A 17,201-nucleotide genomic window follows, 5' to 3' on the forward strand; every position below is an offset into this window, starting at 1 on the left:
ACCAAGCCGTCTTAGGGCGAGGCCTCTCCGTGACAAAAAACAAAAAAAAGCCCCTGTCAAACGTCCGTCAAATTGCAAAGCCAGCACGCAATCAAACATCTATTAAGCAAGTCGAGAGAACGACCATTCCAAATGTTGACATACAGCTTAAAGAAATACAAAGCTTTTGTTTGCATCGTGCTCTTAATTGTGTGCACCAAATGTTATCATGGTCAATTTTCTACTTGCTTCTGTTTGGTTACGCTAAGCACTAGATATATACATATGTATTTATATACCCACAAGTATATAAATACATATACATATATTTGCAAGCTAAACTGTAAAATAAAACAGTTAAAAGTTTGGTTTTGCTAACATTATAGATGCTAATCAAAATATGGGATCTTATGTGTCTAGTTGGGCTTATTGAATTGGATAACTTTATTTATACTGTATTTAGGAATTTTCGTTGTCAGAGTGGCAAGAGGGTGAGAATACAGACACAGCAAAATACATGCTAGATATAAATATATAGGTTATAAGATAATAAATAAATACATGAATAAATATATGAATTAATAAGCGTGTTACTGAAATATACAAATACATACCTAATACCTTATACCTAATACCTAATACCATACATATACATATTCATATACAGTTGATGGGACGAAATATCTGCAGAAGCGCTCCTTCCTGCAATGAAGGTGCAGCAGTCTATTGCTGAAAGAGCTTTGGAGGGACTCCACAGACTTATTGCATTCCTCCCCGAAAACGGCCAATCACGTCTGATCAGGGATGCTAAACATGGTCGGGGCTGGTTAGTACTTGGATGAGAGACCAATCACCTTGGAATATATATACATATACATATGCTATGAAGTATGCCATAAGCCCAACTAGGACATGAGATCCAATATTTTGAGTAGTAGCTATAATGTTAGTAAAAGCAAACTTTTACCTGTTTAGTGCACAAAAAACTACAAAACAAACCTGATTTACAGGGTGAGGACCCACCTGGGATCGAACCTACGACTGCAGGACTGTGAGCGCAATGTGTTCACCACTCTGATTGGTCGTTGAGAGAGTTTCAGGCCGTCTTGTAGGCTGTTTGCTCAAAGGATTAAAGTGCTGAAAGCCATTCTTGCCGATTCCACATAGCTACGTTCAGCTGGCATGTTCACACGCACCTAAAAAAAAATGTAACTTGTGTTAACGTTCTTCTTAAAGCGGTATTGTACAATTGTTTCAAATGTATGAATCTCAATATGGAAAATTGCAAGAAAGTGCTAAATAGTGTACGTCAAAAACGGGAGATTTTAGAGTTTTGCATACTGAAATATCGGGTAACAAAGTCAAAGCATTTCCATCCCTTAAAAGCAGCTTTAAGCAAACGAGGGCAACTGTGGCATTTTGTTTTTCTATCAAAACATTGCTTTGACAATATTTGGATAACAGAAAACTACAAATAAGAATGAATCGTAGTTCATTATGTTTTATCTGAAAACTTGCTACATTCCAACTTACATCTTAACGTAAAACTTATTTTTTAGTGAGAAACTTGGTCAGCTAATGAAATTAGAATTACATCGCGTTTAAAGCCTGACAATTTTTACATAAAACAGCCCAATTTAACGTAAAATCTCAATTTCAAGATAACAGAATCACTTTAGATGTGAAACACGATAAATAACATCAATTTCAAAACATTACAATACACAAATTAACTTTTTCTGCCTAGCAACAACACACCTTTGTTAGCAACAACAACAAAATTAAACCTAATACGCAACCATATTCCGCAAAATCCTAACTCGATACCCAACTAAACCACCAGAGGCAGTATAACACACTTAGTTCCAGGCAAAAAAAAATGCTACTTCCAACTAACACACAGTCAAATTTTTCTAAAGACACAACTTTGAAAGCAAACTTGACCTCCTCTAGCAACTCCTTTCCACCCGTCACTGTCTGTCATTGCCAGATAACGCCCGCGCACATCATTTGTTGACGCAAAAAACGTCCATCAGCACACCAGGTAGACAAAAGCAAAGAGGCATGCGAATACAATACCACGCCTCTCAGGTGCGAGTGCCTAAACTAATCCCTCCCCATCGCCACCGGCCAGGTGAGTCACTCTCAAACACTCCACAGAGAAGCCACAGGCCGAGCCCCGCCGGATTGGTTCCCCATCGTGGACGGTTCGAGTACCGGGGGGATCTTCAAGAAAATGCCGGCGGTGAAAGCGGAGAAAGACCCTCCGACGGACGCCTCCTCGACGACCCCCGACCCCCCGGAGGATCCACCTCGAGGTCGACGCAGAAAACGACCCCTACAACGTGGCAAACCACCTTACAGCTACATCGCCTTGATCTCCATGGCCATCGCCAACTCTCCAGAACGCAAACTAACCCTTGGCGGTATTTACAAGTTCATCACAGAGCGTTTTCCGTTCTACCGCGACAACTCTAAGAAATGGCAGAACTCCATCCGCCATAACTTAACCCTCAACGACTGTTTCGTCAAGATCCCCCGCGAACCAGGACGCCCGGGTAAGGGTAACTACTGGGCTTTGGACCCCAACGCCGAGGACATGTTTGAAAGCGGTAGTTTCCTTCGACGCCGGAAACGTTTCAAACGATGCGACCTGACCACCTACACTTGCTACGTTCACGACAACGCGCTTTTAGCGCCGGTCCACGTAGGTCGACCCTACGCCAATGCGCCATACCCCGACGTTAGCCCATCTTACGGACAGCAACTGATGACCTCATCCTACTACCCTTCGCCATCGCCACCCAGTTTCGGCCCAGCTCAGACTCGGAATTTCACCATCAACAATCTGATTGGAACGCCAGAGCAACCTATCCGCGACTTTATCCCCGAAGGGATCCCGGGGGGGCCTTGTACCTTCCAAAACCAAGCTTGTGGTGGCGGTATCGTCACCCCGCCTCGTTCAACCGGCGCTACTTCGCACCCAGGGTTCCCCTACCCGACTCCGACTGGCCACCCGCATATTCACCACCATCACCACCACCACGCCATTCCCCAAGGCCCTTACGGACAACTCCAAAGCCAAGCGTACGCCACGACTGGTCGCCTGGGGTCCTCGGGAGAGGCAGGCGACCTATATGAAAGGGTCTCGCCAGTCCAGCTGGGTTCGTTTTCACAGTACAATGGCGCCAATTCGGGGGGTTATTTACGACACCCGTCGTATTCTGGCAACTTGGACAGATTCGTGTCGGCTATCTGAACGTCGTAAAAAGGTACTTTGGGGGTCTGGGTTGGTTCTCATTTTATTTCTTTTCCTTTTCGTTAAAAGTAATCGTTTTTATTTTTTTGCTCAGAATTTAGGGGGTAATAAACGTGACACTGTACTTTTAAATTTTGTATTTTACCTCCAATGAAGTGAAACGTCTAAAGTTGGCTGGGAAAAGCAGCTTTGCGATATTTGCCGATTGGTGCCGTGATTGTGAACATGTTTAACAATGCCATAATTTCTACTTTACTAAAAGTAGCTTTAAAAAGAGGCCATTTTAATAAACAATTTTGCTGATAAAAAGCTTGACGGGTCATGTTTTAGTCTTTGACTTTAGAATTCAAAAGGTGTTAAAAATTATACTAAATTATTCATTAGTTAATTTATGAGTATTGTGGGACAATAACAGGCCTTTTAAAATCATCTTAATGCGACCACACTATATTTTCTTTACAGAAAATTGTATAATTGGCTTTTTTTTTTTTTACAAAGTCTGCCACAATTTAATTCTATCCAAGAGCCTTCCATAGAATTCAACATTAAAATATATTTAACTTAAAGTATCACACTTACCTAAATGCCTTACTTGTGCACTTGATCACTTCAAAATTGTACTTTGCCCCCTAAAAAAATAAAAATAATTACCAACCTGTCTTACAAACATTTAATAGAACAAATACTTACATTTGTGGGCATCCCACTTTCACCTGTGCAGACCATAATATTAACATTGGAGGTACACAATCCTAGAAATGTAAAAATGTTCATAAACACAAGGGTTTGATAAAATATCAAATTGTCTTTCATTAATAATTATTTTGTTATTATTTTTTAGAACAAAGACACATTTTAACTTGATCAAACCATTTCCAATCCACTCAAAATGACCAAAAATTAAAAAACACATTACTACTAGTCAAACGAATGGTAGTTAGCAAAAGTATATCTTAACCAACATATCATTTGGGGTGACCTACACGATCCTAAAATGTTCAGAAACACTAGGTTTTGATAAAAAATATTTTTTAAAAAATGAATTAATAATTATTTTGTTATTATTTTCCTGAAAAGACACATTTTAATTGATCAAACCATTTTCAATCCACTCAAAACAACCCAAAAACTGAACAACCCCACATTACTACTAGTCAAACAAATGGTAGTTAGCAAAGGTATATCTTAACCTTAAAAAAAATATTATTTTTGCAATAATTTGGACACCCCCGACATTCCCACAAAACCTAGAACACATTTCGATGTCATAGCTGCCATTGACAGACGGGTCTAGTAGATCTTTTCTATTTTTTTGTTGGATTGTCGCTGCATTCCTGAGGACAAAACAAATCCGTGATTAGACCTGACAAGCAATTTCCAAGGTTGGTCTTCGCCAACGTCGTCTTCACGGCATGCGGGTGGACATAATACTTTGATGGACACGCTTTTAATGGTGCTTAACCCTTAAGAGATCCGATAGATAAGACTCGCACGGTTGTCAATTCAACGAAAAAAAATTTACATTTAATTTCATTGTGCTTCTGTCATTGCTTTCAAATTAGTTTATTTAAAAAGGTATAATTTGCAAAGAGTTATTTAAGGTCACTGATTTGACTTGTTTGTTTAGAACCTTTTAACCTATAATTTAGAAGTCTTATTAGCTGTATATATTGTTTTTTTAGTTAACCTTTATAGATTAAGAGCCTATAATTTGCAGATTACCCTATAATTTGCATCTTTATAGCCTATAATGTATTACTGGAAAGCATAAGGCTGTCATACGTATATATGATTAAAAAAATGCAATTCTGAGTAAAAATGACTAATTTTATGAGGATAAAATAGTTAAAAAATATTGCTAAATCTGCCATAGTTGCAGTCTATTTAACTAATGTACACATTTACCACAATTTAGTCAATTTTCCCTAGAAAAATTGCAGATTAATACCCTATAATTTCCATCTTTATAGCCTATAATGTATCACTGAGCAGTATAAGGTTGTCATATGTATATATGATTTTAAAAAATGCAATTATGAGTACAAATGACTAATTTTATAAGGTTAAATTCGTTTAAAATATTATTAAATCTGCCACATTTGCAGTCTATTTAACTAATGTACACATTTACCACAATTTATTCCATTTTCTCTAAAAACAAGTAATTTTGGTGATCTTTTTTTGGACGAAAAATGGCAAATTTTAAATTATGACAAGCCATATTAATTAATAGGCCGCAAAAACATTCTGAAAGGATCTCTTAAGGGCTAATAGTCAACTTTTTGGGGGATTAAATTATCAGGTTTGATGGTTTAAGGCTTTGCAATAATTGAAGATGGTTGTATGTGTTTTTGATGCAAATTAAGACAAAAAAATGGGGAAAATGTATTAAGTTTTTAAGAATAAAACCTGTTAAATGGATCCGGATTTTTTGTTGTTTTCCCAGGCGTTTCATTCCAGCTGTTTTTGGAGTAGCGTCTGGAGCCGGCTGTTTTTTTTTTTTTGGACACTCGGTTCTGCTAATCTGCTCAAGTAAACAAACATGGTGATTTAAAACGTGATAGTTGGCCCCGTTTAAAGAAAAAAATGGCCGCCTCTCGACCCAGACGTGACAGGACCTGAAAGGAAGCACTTCATTAATGCAACAAACTTGATTTTATCACGTTGTTGTGAAAGAACAAAAACAAAAAAATAGACCTGACGCACTGTGAATGAATGAATGAATCAAAAATGGCCGTTTTATTATTTTACCAAAAACTAAACATACAATACAACTTTTTTCCCTTTCAGGAATTGTGGTTTTACTTCCCTTGGGAAGTTTCTAACCAAGATAAAAAGATACTTTATTTAATGTTGTTAAGTTAAAACATTGAAAAACGTATAAAAAAATTTGAAGACAAACCAACATCAGCCTAAATAATCGGAAAGCAGTTTCAGCTGCTCACAATTGTTCACCACCTCGGGCAATGACAGCAACGTCTGCGAGGAAAAAAAACAATAACAAAAAACGGAGTAAGGAAAAAAAATCATTAAAAAAAACTAAGTTTCTATCAAATTAACAAAATTGAACTCACCTCTCTCACTTTATTCATCATTTTGCTCAACATATGCAACTCATTTTCACACTTATCCAAATTCGTCTGCTGGATGGATTGCTGTAAAAAGTTGAAAGAAAAAAATTGGGCACCGGCGCTTTAAATTTTTATTCATTTTTTAACCCACGCCATTTTGTGCCGACCACTCACAAATCTTTTAGCCCGTTCCAGGAGCTTCGCTTTGCTCTGCTCTGTTTCCTGAATGATCTTATTCAGTCTCTCCACCTGATGGTCAAAAACAAAATTTAAAAAAATAATTCTCTGAGTGTCCACTAGGGGCTTTGGTGCCAAATGTGTGGTTCTCGGGCCGGAATAGGCCCGCAAAGGGGTCCGTCCCGGTCCGTGATATTTTTTGGGAAAGTCCAATATGTTCTAGGTTTTGCGTACAAAAATAACTCTTATTTGGAAAGTCATGCTCTTATTTTGGCAAAGCGCCGTAGGGGAAGTAGCTTAGCGAAATGATTTGATCGGAAAGTGGAGCGGCACCTCTTGGAGTAAGAAAAGCTTCGGGTTGGTCTCGTCTGTGTCGTCAGCGGTCGTCTGTCCGGCTTCTTTAATCAGCTTGACGCGCAGGTTTCGGACTTGGGTTTGTGAGCGTTGGAGTGAGTGAGAAAGCGTGCTTGTCTCTTGACGCAACGCCTGTTTAGAATTGAAAGAAGGGGGAAAAAGCAAGAATGTATCACTGTAAAATGCATTAAAAGTGAGTGGTTTACATACTGTAACAATTTAGAGCATTTTTTCGACCACTATATGGACTTCTACAGTAAACTCTGTCACCATTTGACCGGTGACTAAAAGGTACCAAAAGATCAAATGTCCGGGCGACCAAACATCCGGGCGACCAACCGTCCGGGCGACCAACCGTCCGGCGACCAACCGTCCGAGGACCAAATGTGTGGAAAATAGGACATTAAAATATTTGTGAAATAATTTCTTTGATTTCTGTTGATAAAACTAATTAAAAAATGATTTTAAACAGTGAATATAGGCGTAATAATTTTAAATGAGTAGATTAGTGAGATTAGCGCAATGTTAAATAAAAGTGTGGCGCAGCTCAAAAACGCTTTAGGGCTTCTTACATTGCACTCCAGGCTGTGTTTGGTGGCCATCTCCTGAGCCTCGGTGGCGTTAGCCATGAGCATCCTGATGGTCTTCTCGTTCTGTCGGGAGGGAATGATTCAACAGAACGAAAAGGGACTGGACTTTTTTTTCCCGGCGTTTGGCCGAGCCTCCGACCTGCTCTTGCTGCCGCAGCGCTTGTTCTACGCAAGCCGCCTGGTCTTCCGCCAGGCTCAGTTTTCGCTTCAGTTGGGCCGCCTCGGCTGTGTGCTGGCGTTTTTCAGCCTCCAGCGCCATCTCCAGGTTAGACCTGAAAATAAAAATAGGTACTAATTTGACCTGACTGTTTTCTGTGAACAATAACATCACTTCTGTTTAGCAAATGACTACAACTCAAAAGAATGTATCGGTTTGGACATCTATCACTGCAAATGGCAACCAATGAGCAAAAATTGCAGCTTTTTAAAATGTACATTATCCAAGTTCTGAATTCCTTAAGACCAATGTGTCAAAGTGGTGGCCCGGGGGCCAAATCTGGCCCGCCGCATCATTTTGTGTGGCCCGGGAAAGTAAACGACGGGTGCCCGACTTTCTGTTTTAGGATGAAATTAAAATAAAGAGTATAGATGTATATTAAATTTCCTGATTTACCCCCTTTTAAATCAATAATTGTCATTTTTAATCATTTTTTTCTGTGTTTTTAGTTCAAAAATTGTTTTAAAAAAATCTAAAAATATATATTTAAAAAAGCTAAAATAAACATTGTTTTAGATCTATTAAAAAAATGAATATTCAGGGATTTTAATCTAGTTTCTACTTACACGTTGTGTTGAAGTTCATCCAAGCGTTCATCTTTATGTCGCTGCAGTGCCTTGACGACGCCGACCAACTCGGTGACCGTGTTGCTCAGAAGGGCTAGCGGCTCCGACAGGTTACGCCGCTCTTCTTCCTTGTCCTCCGACACCCCCTCGGCCATCTTACTTTTCGGTGTGACTGGAATGCGGGTGAAGGCGCTGTTCTTGCTGAAAATGGACTCCCTTGTCGAGTCCACGGACACTTCAGGGGAAAATTAAAAACCCAGAAATTATGCATTGCGTTAGATTCATGCTACAGTTCTATAGATAAAATGTAATTTACTGCTTATACAATTGATTTAATGCCACTGTTATGTTATTTCATGACACGATTTGGTATTCTGGTACGAGTAAAATTCATGAAAACAAAACAAAAATGATAAGGACTCACATTTTGGTGATGAAAATAAATGCAAACCATAAAGAAATAAAAAATGGAAATCCAACTTGTTAATAAATTGAGCAAATTGTGTTAATAAAACCATCATATTGTGCAGTTTGTGTGTTCTAAGACTTACTAAGCCAAAATTAGAGTTAATTCAATTAATTTTTAAAGTAACTTTAGTCACTGAAGATTTACTGAATCATGGTTACGTATTTTCATGACTATAAGGCGCACTTAAAAGTCTTACATTTTCGCCAAAATAGACAGGGCACCTTATAATCCAGTGTGCTTTATATATGGAAAAAAAACATTAAAATGTGTCATTCATTGACAGTGCGCCTTTAAATGTGGTGCGCCTTACAGTCCTGAAAATACAGCAATTGTTAAATCAAATTGACATAAAAAGTTACCATCAAGTGCACCATTTTCCACCTCCTTGCTCTGATCCTGAGCAGTTGACCCAAGGGTGCTGTTGTCCTCAAAAGACCTAGACGCCACATTTTCAGAGTCCTGCAAAGCCAGAATCATTTCAGTCACCAAGAAAAGACGCCAAGCCGCCATGTTCCCATACCTGTCCACCGAGCGCCAGGTGCAACTCGTCGGTGGCCCCTCTCAGCGCGTGGTGTATCAATGTGATTTCCGTGAAGGCCCGAGCGAGCTCCTGGCCCCGCTCGAGCTTTTCCGCCGTGGCTGCGGCCTGTGCGGCCAGCAGCTGGTCCCGCACGTAAGACGTCTCTTGCCTGCAAAAATATGCACGGTTATTGTATTGTTTTTTTTTTGTTTGAGTTTCTCAGGGCCTGTGAAGCAACTTAATTACTTTAAAACAAGGGTGTCAGACTCGGGTTGGTTCGTGGGCTGGTTTAAGGCCAACTCGATTTTACATAGGGCGGACCATTTTAGATATATTTATATTTTTTATTTTTATAAATGGATTAAAACCCTACAATATGCAGTTTTTTTACAGATCTAAAACAATGTTTATTTTAGCATTTTTTAAATATATTTTTAGATTTTACAAAATTATTTTTGAATTAAAAACTGAAAAAAATGATTAATAAATTACAATTGTTGATTTACAAAAGGGGGAAAATCAGGAAATATAATATACATCTATACTCTTCATTTGAATTTGATCCTAAACCAGAAAGACATGATTTACTTTCTCGGGCCGCACAAAATGATGCGGCGGCCCAGATTTGGCCCCCAGGCCGCCACTTTGACACCCTTGCCGTAAATAATTAAGAAATTAACAAACCAGTGTTAATTTTATAAAAAATAGCCATTAAGGTTTGAACAATAAATATATATGTATTTATATATATAGATTAAAAAAAGACAATTATTGATTTAAAAGGGGGGAAAATCAGGAAATTTAATATACATCTATACTAAATATATAATTGTTTTAGAAGTATTGTGTTTATCTAAACAAGAGACTCACTCTTCTTGGCGTAGTTCTGCCCTGAGGTCCTCGCACTGAATGTTCCTTTCGTGAAGAACGAAGGTGGCGTTCTCAATTTCGGTCAGCTGTTCCCTAACCACCTGGTTCTCGGCGTGCAAGAACTGGAACCCAAGCACGACAAAACATTTGCCATCAACAAAAATCCTTTAGCATTCCTCACCCACGCCTCTCGGGCCACTTGAAGCCGACCTCGTTCAATTCTGCCACGTCGCCGAGCTCCTGGCAGACGTTTTTCAGCTCCTGGATCTGCGATGTCTGCGACTGGTAACTCGCCATTAACTGGTTAAGTTCCTCGTCTCTTTCAGCCAGACGCCGAGCCAGCTCTTCGGCCTTTTCCTCCACCTGCCGCTTGGACGACTCTAACCTGAAAATGGAGGGGAATCTCTTAGAATTGTGTTAAATTGAAAATATTTTCGGGGATGTCACTTACTCCTCGGCTATTTCTTTGACTGCGTTTGCGTCCCTCTGTGACTCCTCCAACCTGTAAAACAAGGGTGTCAGACTCGGCTTGGTTCGTGGGCCACTTAAACGTCAACTAGATTTCATGTGGGCCGTCCATTTTGGATATAATATTTAGATTTTTTTTAAATATAAATGGATTAAATGAACTGGATTAAAAGGGCCTGAATATTCAGTTTTTTATAGACCTAAAACAATGTTTATTTTAGCTTTTTAGATTGTACAAAATGATTTTTGAACTAAAAACACTTTAAAATGGATTAAAAAATTACAATTATTAATTTAAAAAGACATGATTTACTTTTTCAGGTCGCACAAAAGTATGCGGCGGGCCAGATTTGGCCCCCGGGCCGCCACTTTGACACCTGTGGTTTGAACAATAAATATATGTATATTTCTATATATATAGATAAAAAAATGACAATTATTGAATTAAAAAGGGGGAAAATCAAGAAATGGAATAAACAAAACAAAAAACTATCCAGTATCAATATACAATTGCAATACAGTAATCCAATTTGTTAGAAACATACTTGCAGGTTTCTTCAGCCAACATGTGCTCCAACATGGTATGGGATGCCGTGGTGGAAGACAAAGTGGCCGACATTTGCGTCACGGTGCTGTCCAACTGAGCTCGCTCGTCTTCACTCTCCATCAGCTTTTGACGAAGAACGTTCACCTCTGGGGTAAAGTTTAAAAAAAGGGTGTCAGACTCGGGTTGGTTCGCGGGCCGCATTAACGTCAACTCGGTTTCATGTGGGACAGACCATTTTAGATTTATTTTATTTTTTTATAAATGAATTAAAAGAACTGGATCAAAAGCCTTGAATATTCAGTTTTTTATAGATCTAAAACAATGTTCAATTTTAGCTTCTTTTTAATATATTTTTAGATTTTACAAAATGCTTTTTGACCTAAAAACAGGAAAAAAATGATTAAAAAATTGCAATTATTGATTTAAAAAGGGGGAAAATCAGGAAATTTAATATACATCTATACTTAATTTTAAATTGATCCTAAACCAGAAAGATATGATTTACTTTCTCGGGCCGCACAAAATGATGTGGCGGCCCATATTTGGCCCCCAGGCCGCTACTTTGACACCTGTGGTTTAAAAAAAATATATATATATATATATATTTTTTTTTTATATATATATATTTTTATATTTTACCTGAAGTCAAAATGGTGATCTGTTGATTTAAGTCACCAATCTGTTCTTCGGCATTGAGATGATTTTGCTGGGCTTGCTTTAACTTCTCTTCCAGCTTTGTGGTCCAATGAAAAAAAGTGATTAATTACAAGTTGTTTTTTAATTTATTTTTTTTTGCCTGTGCTGACCAGTTCATTCTCTTGCAGCACTCGGTCCCGCGTCGAAATATGTTCGTCTCTCTCCTTGAGAGCGGCTGCCGCCTTCTCATTAAGCTTTGCTAGCAAGGGAGCGCTCCTTTGCAGCATGTTTCTGGCAGTCGACAGCTGTTACGGGGAATAAAAACAACAACAACAACAAAAAACACATGATTCAAGTACACATTTAAAAGAAAAAGTTGGTTTTTTTTTAACCTACTTCTTTGGACAAATTGGATTGATCCTCCACTGTTCGGCTCACAAGATTCAAAGTAGAGTTGAGGGTTTCGCTGCTGGTTTGGTTCAGTGCAACCTGAGTGTGGAAAATGAAACATAGTAGTTAGTACTTATACCAGGGGGTGGGCAAACATTTGGGTCCGGGGGCCACATTGACTTTAAAAATTTGACAGATGGGCGGGGTCAGCACAAGATAGGATACATAAAAAAGTGCATCCGTTAACAGTACATATGAAACATAAAATGGAAAAAATGACTTAAGTATTAACATATACTCATAAATTATCATTAAAGTAAGAAGTACAAAGTAAAATAAAAAGGAATGTATTAAAAAATATTAAAATGTCATTTAAAAAAAAAGATAGTGGCTGTAAAACACAAAAAAAAAAGAGTGGACAGAGCTACTGCCACTGGCTTCCGCGTGACGGCGCCATCTTGGGGTACAAAATAAAATAAATAAATAATAATCATAATTATTTAAATAAATAAATAAATAAAAAGTGTCGGTGGGCCATATTAAAAGACTGAGTGGGCCGTATGTGGCCCACGGGCCGTAGTTTGCCCACCCCTGACTTATACAGTAGTGACTGGCTTTCCTATTTTATTCTTCTGACCTGCTCTGTGAAGGTAATTTCGAGGGCGGCCAGAAGTTGGCGCTGAGAGCCGAGGCTCCTCTCCAGTTCGGCTATTTCGTTGGCGCAGTGAGTTCGTAGCTGCTCCATTGTAGCGAAGGCCTGAAAGTACACAAACGAGTATGAGAAGAGGACTATTTTTTTATCGAAAAATCGATATATTTGATACTTACGGCTTGCTTGGATGTCATGGCGTCTTCCATTTGAGTCTTCATTTGGTTTCTTTGTTGGAAAGCCTCTTTCACTTTGTGTGTCATTCGGAGCTGAGTGTCCTTCAACTTTATGCACTTTGCCTTCATTTCGTCATACTAAATAAGAGAATATAGACAAAAAAAATGGTGGGAAAAGTGGGAAAATGAAATAAACATTTCCTTTGACACTCACGTATGAGGCGAGACTTTGTTGATCCTCTCGAACAAATGCCTCCATTTTCTTCATGTCCACGAGCGCCATGTCAGTTTCACTTGTCAAAGATGTCTGTTGGATTACATTTATTATGGTCTAGTCTTAATGGATTGGTCTAGTCTTAATGGACTGTATTTTCACGACTATAAGGCGCACCTAAAAGTCTTAAATTATCTCCAAAATAGACAGGGTGCCTTATAATCCAGTATGTTTTATATATGAAAAAAAATTAAGTGTCATTCATTGACAGTGCGCCTTTAAATGCGGTGCGTCTTATAGTCGTGAAAATACGGTAAATCTAAAACCAAGTCTCACCATAGTGTCACGCATTGTCTGCATTGATTGGACCAGTTCTTGCAGATCTTGTCCATCTTGCTCCAAGTCCCCAATTCGTTTTAAGGCCTCCATATACAAGTCCCTGTACATTGTGGTCTAGGTAAAAAGTACACAAATACACTTAGATATTAGCCACACATTCAGATAGAACCAATGTTTTTATTTTTCCTTGTTGTTTACCTGGTCGAGCTCCGTGTGGTCGGTCTGTACAGGTCTATCCCGCATCTGGGATGGCGGTGGTCCGTTGGATGGGTGGCCCGCGAGGGGTGCCCGAGCGGCAGCCAGTTGCTGCACCAAGGCCTCGGCTACGATCATGCTGGACAGCAGCCTCTGCTCCAAGTCCTCTCGTGGGATGCCCTCTAGGTTGCTGGGGAAACAGCTGCCAGAGCACATAAACAAATAAGAATTAGCGTCCAATGAAAGTTTCTGAGGTGCGAATCTAATCACATTTATAGGATATGAAAGATAAGAAATCACCTTGTTCAAAACTTCAAGAATCAATATGTTTGGCCATATGGTGTTAATATACTACTAGTCAATAGATCATGTATAATATAATATATTACATATTATGAATATCTGGCAGTAATATCAGAAGCCAGTTAAAGCATTTTTCAAGGTGGATTGGTAATAATAAACAACAACAAAATATCTGATTTTTTTTAAACTGACTGAAATTGGAGTGCCAATTATAAAATTACATAAATAAGTTATCCTGCAATGTTTCATATGTAGTGTTAACGGATGTACTTTTTTATATGCATCATATCTTGTGTTGACCCCGCCCATCTGTCAAATTTTTTAAGTCAATGTGGCCCCTCCCTGGGCCCAAATGTTTGTCCACCAATGGCATAACCGATAGACATATTGACAGAGAAAAAAATAGGATGACTTACTTCCACAAGAGAGGATCTGTAATCGTGCTAGCGTCGGCTACAGAAATTTCCTCTTTCCTCACAAACTCCCCCGACGTATTTAAGCTTCGATCGAATCGTTGTACAGGGCTGACACCCACGCAGGCGCTACGGGACTCCACAGGAGGCGGAGCTTGTTCAGTAGCGGCCGCCCTTGTGGCGAAATCCATCTTCCCCGACGCCAGGATGAGAAACTCGGCCATTTGTCGGAGTTGCTGCTGAAGTGGATAGTCTGTGGTGAAAGCCGGCGTTGACCCTTTGACCTTTTTCGTCGAATCCATCTGTAGATTCTCCGACTGGGTTTTGTTGCAAAGAATCGTAGAGTTAAAACGTGGGCTGGGGATTGTGCTCTCCAAATGTTCCGCCCACCAAGCGGCTTGTTCGTCGTTTTCAGGTGAAAGCGCGTTGACGGTTTCCCGGCGAGCTCTCATGAGTGACTCGGATGCTCTTCGGACTGGACTGATGAGCTGGAGAGCCGATACTACTGAGGGATACTCGGAAAGTACTTTGAAAACATTGGGCACCGTCTCCGCCAGGGATTGGGTGGCGGCGGTTGGCGCTTCGGGTCCGTCGTCCGACGAACCGAGGGCACTGTCCAGTTCCAGATGCTGTTGCGTATCTGCGAGGGCATTGGGTTCCTTAAGTGAAAGTTCTGGGTCATTGGATTTGTGTTGGACCTCCAAAGAAACTGGATTGAAGGTTTTGGAGGCCGGTGTAAAAGCAAGCAAGTTGTCGCCGTCACTGCATTTCTGAAGATCAGCAGCTAACAAGCTAGCTTCCAGATGATTGGTTGCCATTGGCTCTGAAGGAAGACGAATGGTCTCGTCGGCCATTTTAGTGACATTGGAGACTGAATTGAATGACATTGTCTTGGAGGCTGGTGTAAGTGTAATTAAGTTGTTATCATTTTGACTCTTTTGAATGGAATCCAGAAGAATATATTCATTGTTTTGTTGGGTCTGGGAGTCATCGGCTTGTTTTGGTGTAGATACAAAAGACCCCAAACGACAGTACGAATGTTCATCAGCTAACAAGCTAGCTTCCAGATCATTGGAGGGTGGTGTAAGAGTAATCAAGTTGTTATCATTTTGACTCTTTTGAATGGAATCCAGAAGAATATCTTCATTGTTTTGTTGGGTTTGGGAGTCATCAGCTTGTTTTGGTGTAGACACAAAAGACCCCAAACGACAATACGAATGATCAAATTGATCACCACATTCCTGAAGATCAGCAGCTAACAAGCTAGCTTCCAGATGATTGGTTGCCATTTGCTCTGATGGAAGAAGAATGGTCTCGTCAGCCATTTTGGTGACATTGGAAACTGAATTAAAAGATATTGTTTTGCCTGCTGGTGTAAGAGTGATCAAGTTGTTATCATTTTGACTCTTTTGAATGGACTCCAGAAGAATATTTTCATTGTTTTGTTGGGTCTGGTAGTCGTCAGCTGGTTCACGTGTACCCACAAAAGACTGAAGCAAATCTTCCCCTTTTGCCAAAGTGTCCACATTCACCTCCAAACGACAGTATGGATGTTCAAAATGATCGGGGCATTGCTGAATATCAGCAGCTAATAAGCTAGCTTCTGGATGACAGGTTGCCATTTGCTCTGATGGCAGAAGAATGGTCTCATCTTCCATTTCAGTGACATTGGAAATTTCTACTTGACCTCCAGTGCAGGTAAATGACTTAAATGTTACATCACATACTGGACTGGAAGACTTGGTTGCACTTGGGAAACCAACAATTGAGGTCTCCAGTTGCTCTTGAACACAGTAGGGATGTTCTTCATGTATGCTGAAGACCTCACCGGTGTCCATGTCCTCTTTTTGGCAGGTCTCGCTTGTAGTTTGGCCTTGAGGCAAAATAATACTGTCTTCTGAAACAATCATTTCCTCATTGGAGAAGGTGAATGATTTAAATGTGACATTATAAAATGCACGATCCGCCATTTCTTTGGTTTGTGTCATTGGGGCTGGTGTTGGAGAGCAAATGTCAAAATCCTATTGATGGAATAATGACAAAAAGTCAAAATTTTCTTCTGAAAACGGTTTTTTTTTCCTCTGGCAACAAACAATTTTGATAGAAACATTAAACGCACCTGGTTTAAACGTGATCTGGATTTACGTCTGATTGGAGTCGGATGAAAGTGCTTCTCGTTTTCCAAACTTCTCAAGGGAAGACGAGTACAAATTCTGGAAGGCTAAATAAACATTTAAAGCAATGGAACAAACTATCGTGTAAGCATATTGATACTATAAAGATGAATTGCGTCAGGTTATACAAGTTTAACCACCACCACCTGATGGTCATTAGGTAATATACGTGGAAATTTGACGATGCGACAACAATGCAATCAATACTCACCGAGCCTTCCACGCTTTGAATTGACATCACTTGAATTGTAGAAAAGGTCCGGTATTTGACCAAGGAATGGAATTCATTTAGAATACAAAATAAAATTAAAACTGTATCGTAGTTATATACCACTATTAGTTATTCGTCCCAGAAAATGCGACATCAACAACGTACTTTACGGCGACGGTTGACAGTATTCTTTCACGAGAGATGCAATCAGCTAGTTCTTACTGTCAAATCTTAAAAGTTTACTGATGATTAAGATTTGTATAATTTAACAAACGCCTAATAATTATAATACCACATATTTAAAAAAAATGGTCAAACCGTGATGTTGTCAACAACGCCGTTGCATTCAAAAAGTGAAACAGGCGCGTTATTGGTCAATTTTTTCTTCTACAGGTTTTTTTTTGGGAGGCTCGC

General features: G+C 39.4%; 2 protein-coding genes across 2 annotated transcripts; one reads left to right on the forward strand and one right to left on the reverse strand.

Annotated features, from left to right (window-relative positions):
* Positions 1-2,055: 2,055 nt before the first annotated feature.
* Positions 2,056-3,548, forward strand: foxe1 (forkhead box E1). The gene has a single exon (XM_077718066.1). The coding sequence runs from the start codon at positions 2,216-2,218 to the stop codon at positions 3,236-3,238; it is 1,023 nt and encodes a 340-aa protein (XP_077574192.1). The 5' UTR covers positions 2,056-2,215; the 3' UTR covers positions 3,239-3,548.
* Positions 3,549-6,031: 2,483 nt separating this feature from the next.
* On the reverse strand, positions 6,032-17,197 carry spag5 (sperm associated antigen 5). Its single transcript, XM_077718073.1, has 24 exons — positions 16,788-17,197; positions 16,522-16,623; positions 14,406-16,423; positions 13,690-13,888; positions 13,489-13,605; positions 13,153-13,245; positions 12,942-13,076; positions 12,751-12,870; positions 12,120-12,212; positions 11,894-12,028; positions 11,727-11,820; positions 11,086-11,233; positions 10,524-10,574; positions 10,283-10,457; positions 10,073-10,194; positions 9,203-9,371; positions 9,042-9,141; positions 8,214-8,448; positions 7,570-7,702; positions 7,413-7,493; positions 6,820-6,972; positions 6,484-6,558; positions 6,313-6,393; positions 6,032-6,217 (listed from the first exon to the last, which is right to left on the reverse strand). Exons 1-24 carry the CDS (start codon positions 16,812-16,814, stop codon positions 6,146-6,148), a joined length of 4,728 nt encoding a protein of 1,575 aa, XP_077574199.1. The 5' UTR covers positions 16,815-17,197; the 3' UTR covers positions 6,032-6,145.
* Between the last annotated feature and the right edge of the window lie 4 nt (positions 17,198-17,201).

Source organism: Stigmatopora nigra, chromosome 6 (genome assembly GCF_051989575.1).
Source record: "Stigmatopora nigra isolate UIUO_SnigA chromosome 6, RoL_Snig_1.1, whole genome shotgun sequence".
NCBI lineage: Eukaryota > Metazoa > Chordata > Actinopteri > Syngnathiformes > Syngnathidae > Stigmatopora > Stigmatopora nigra.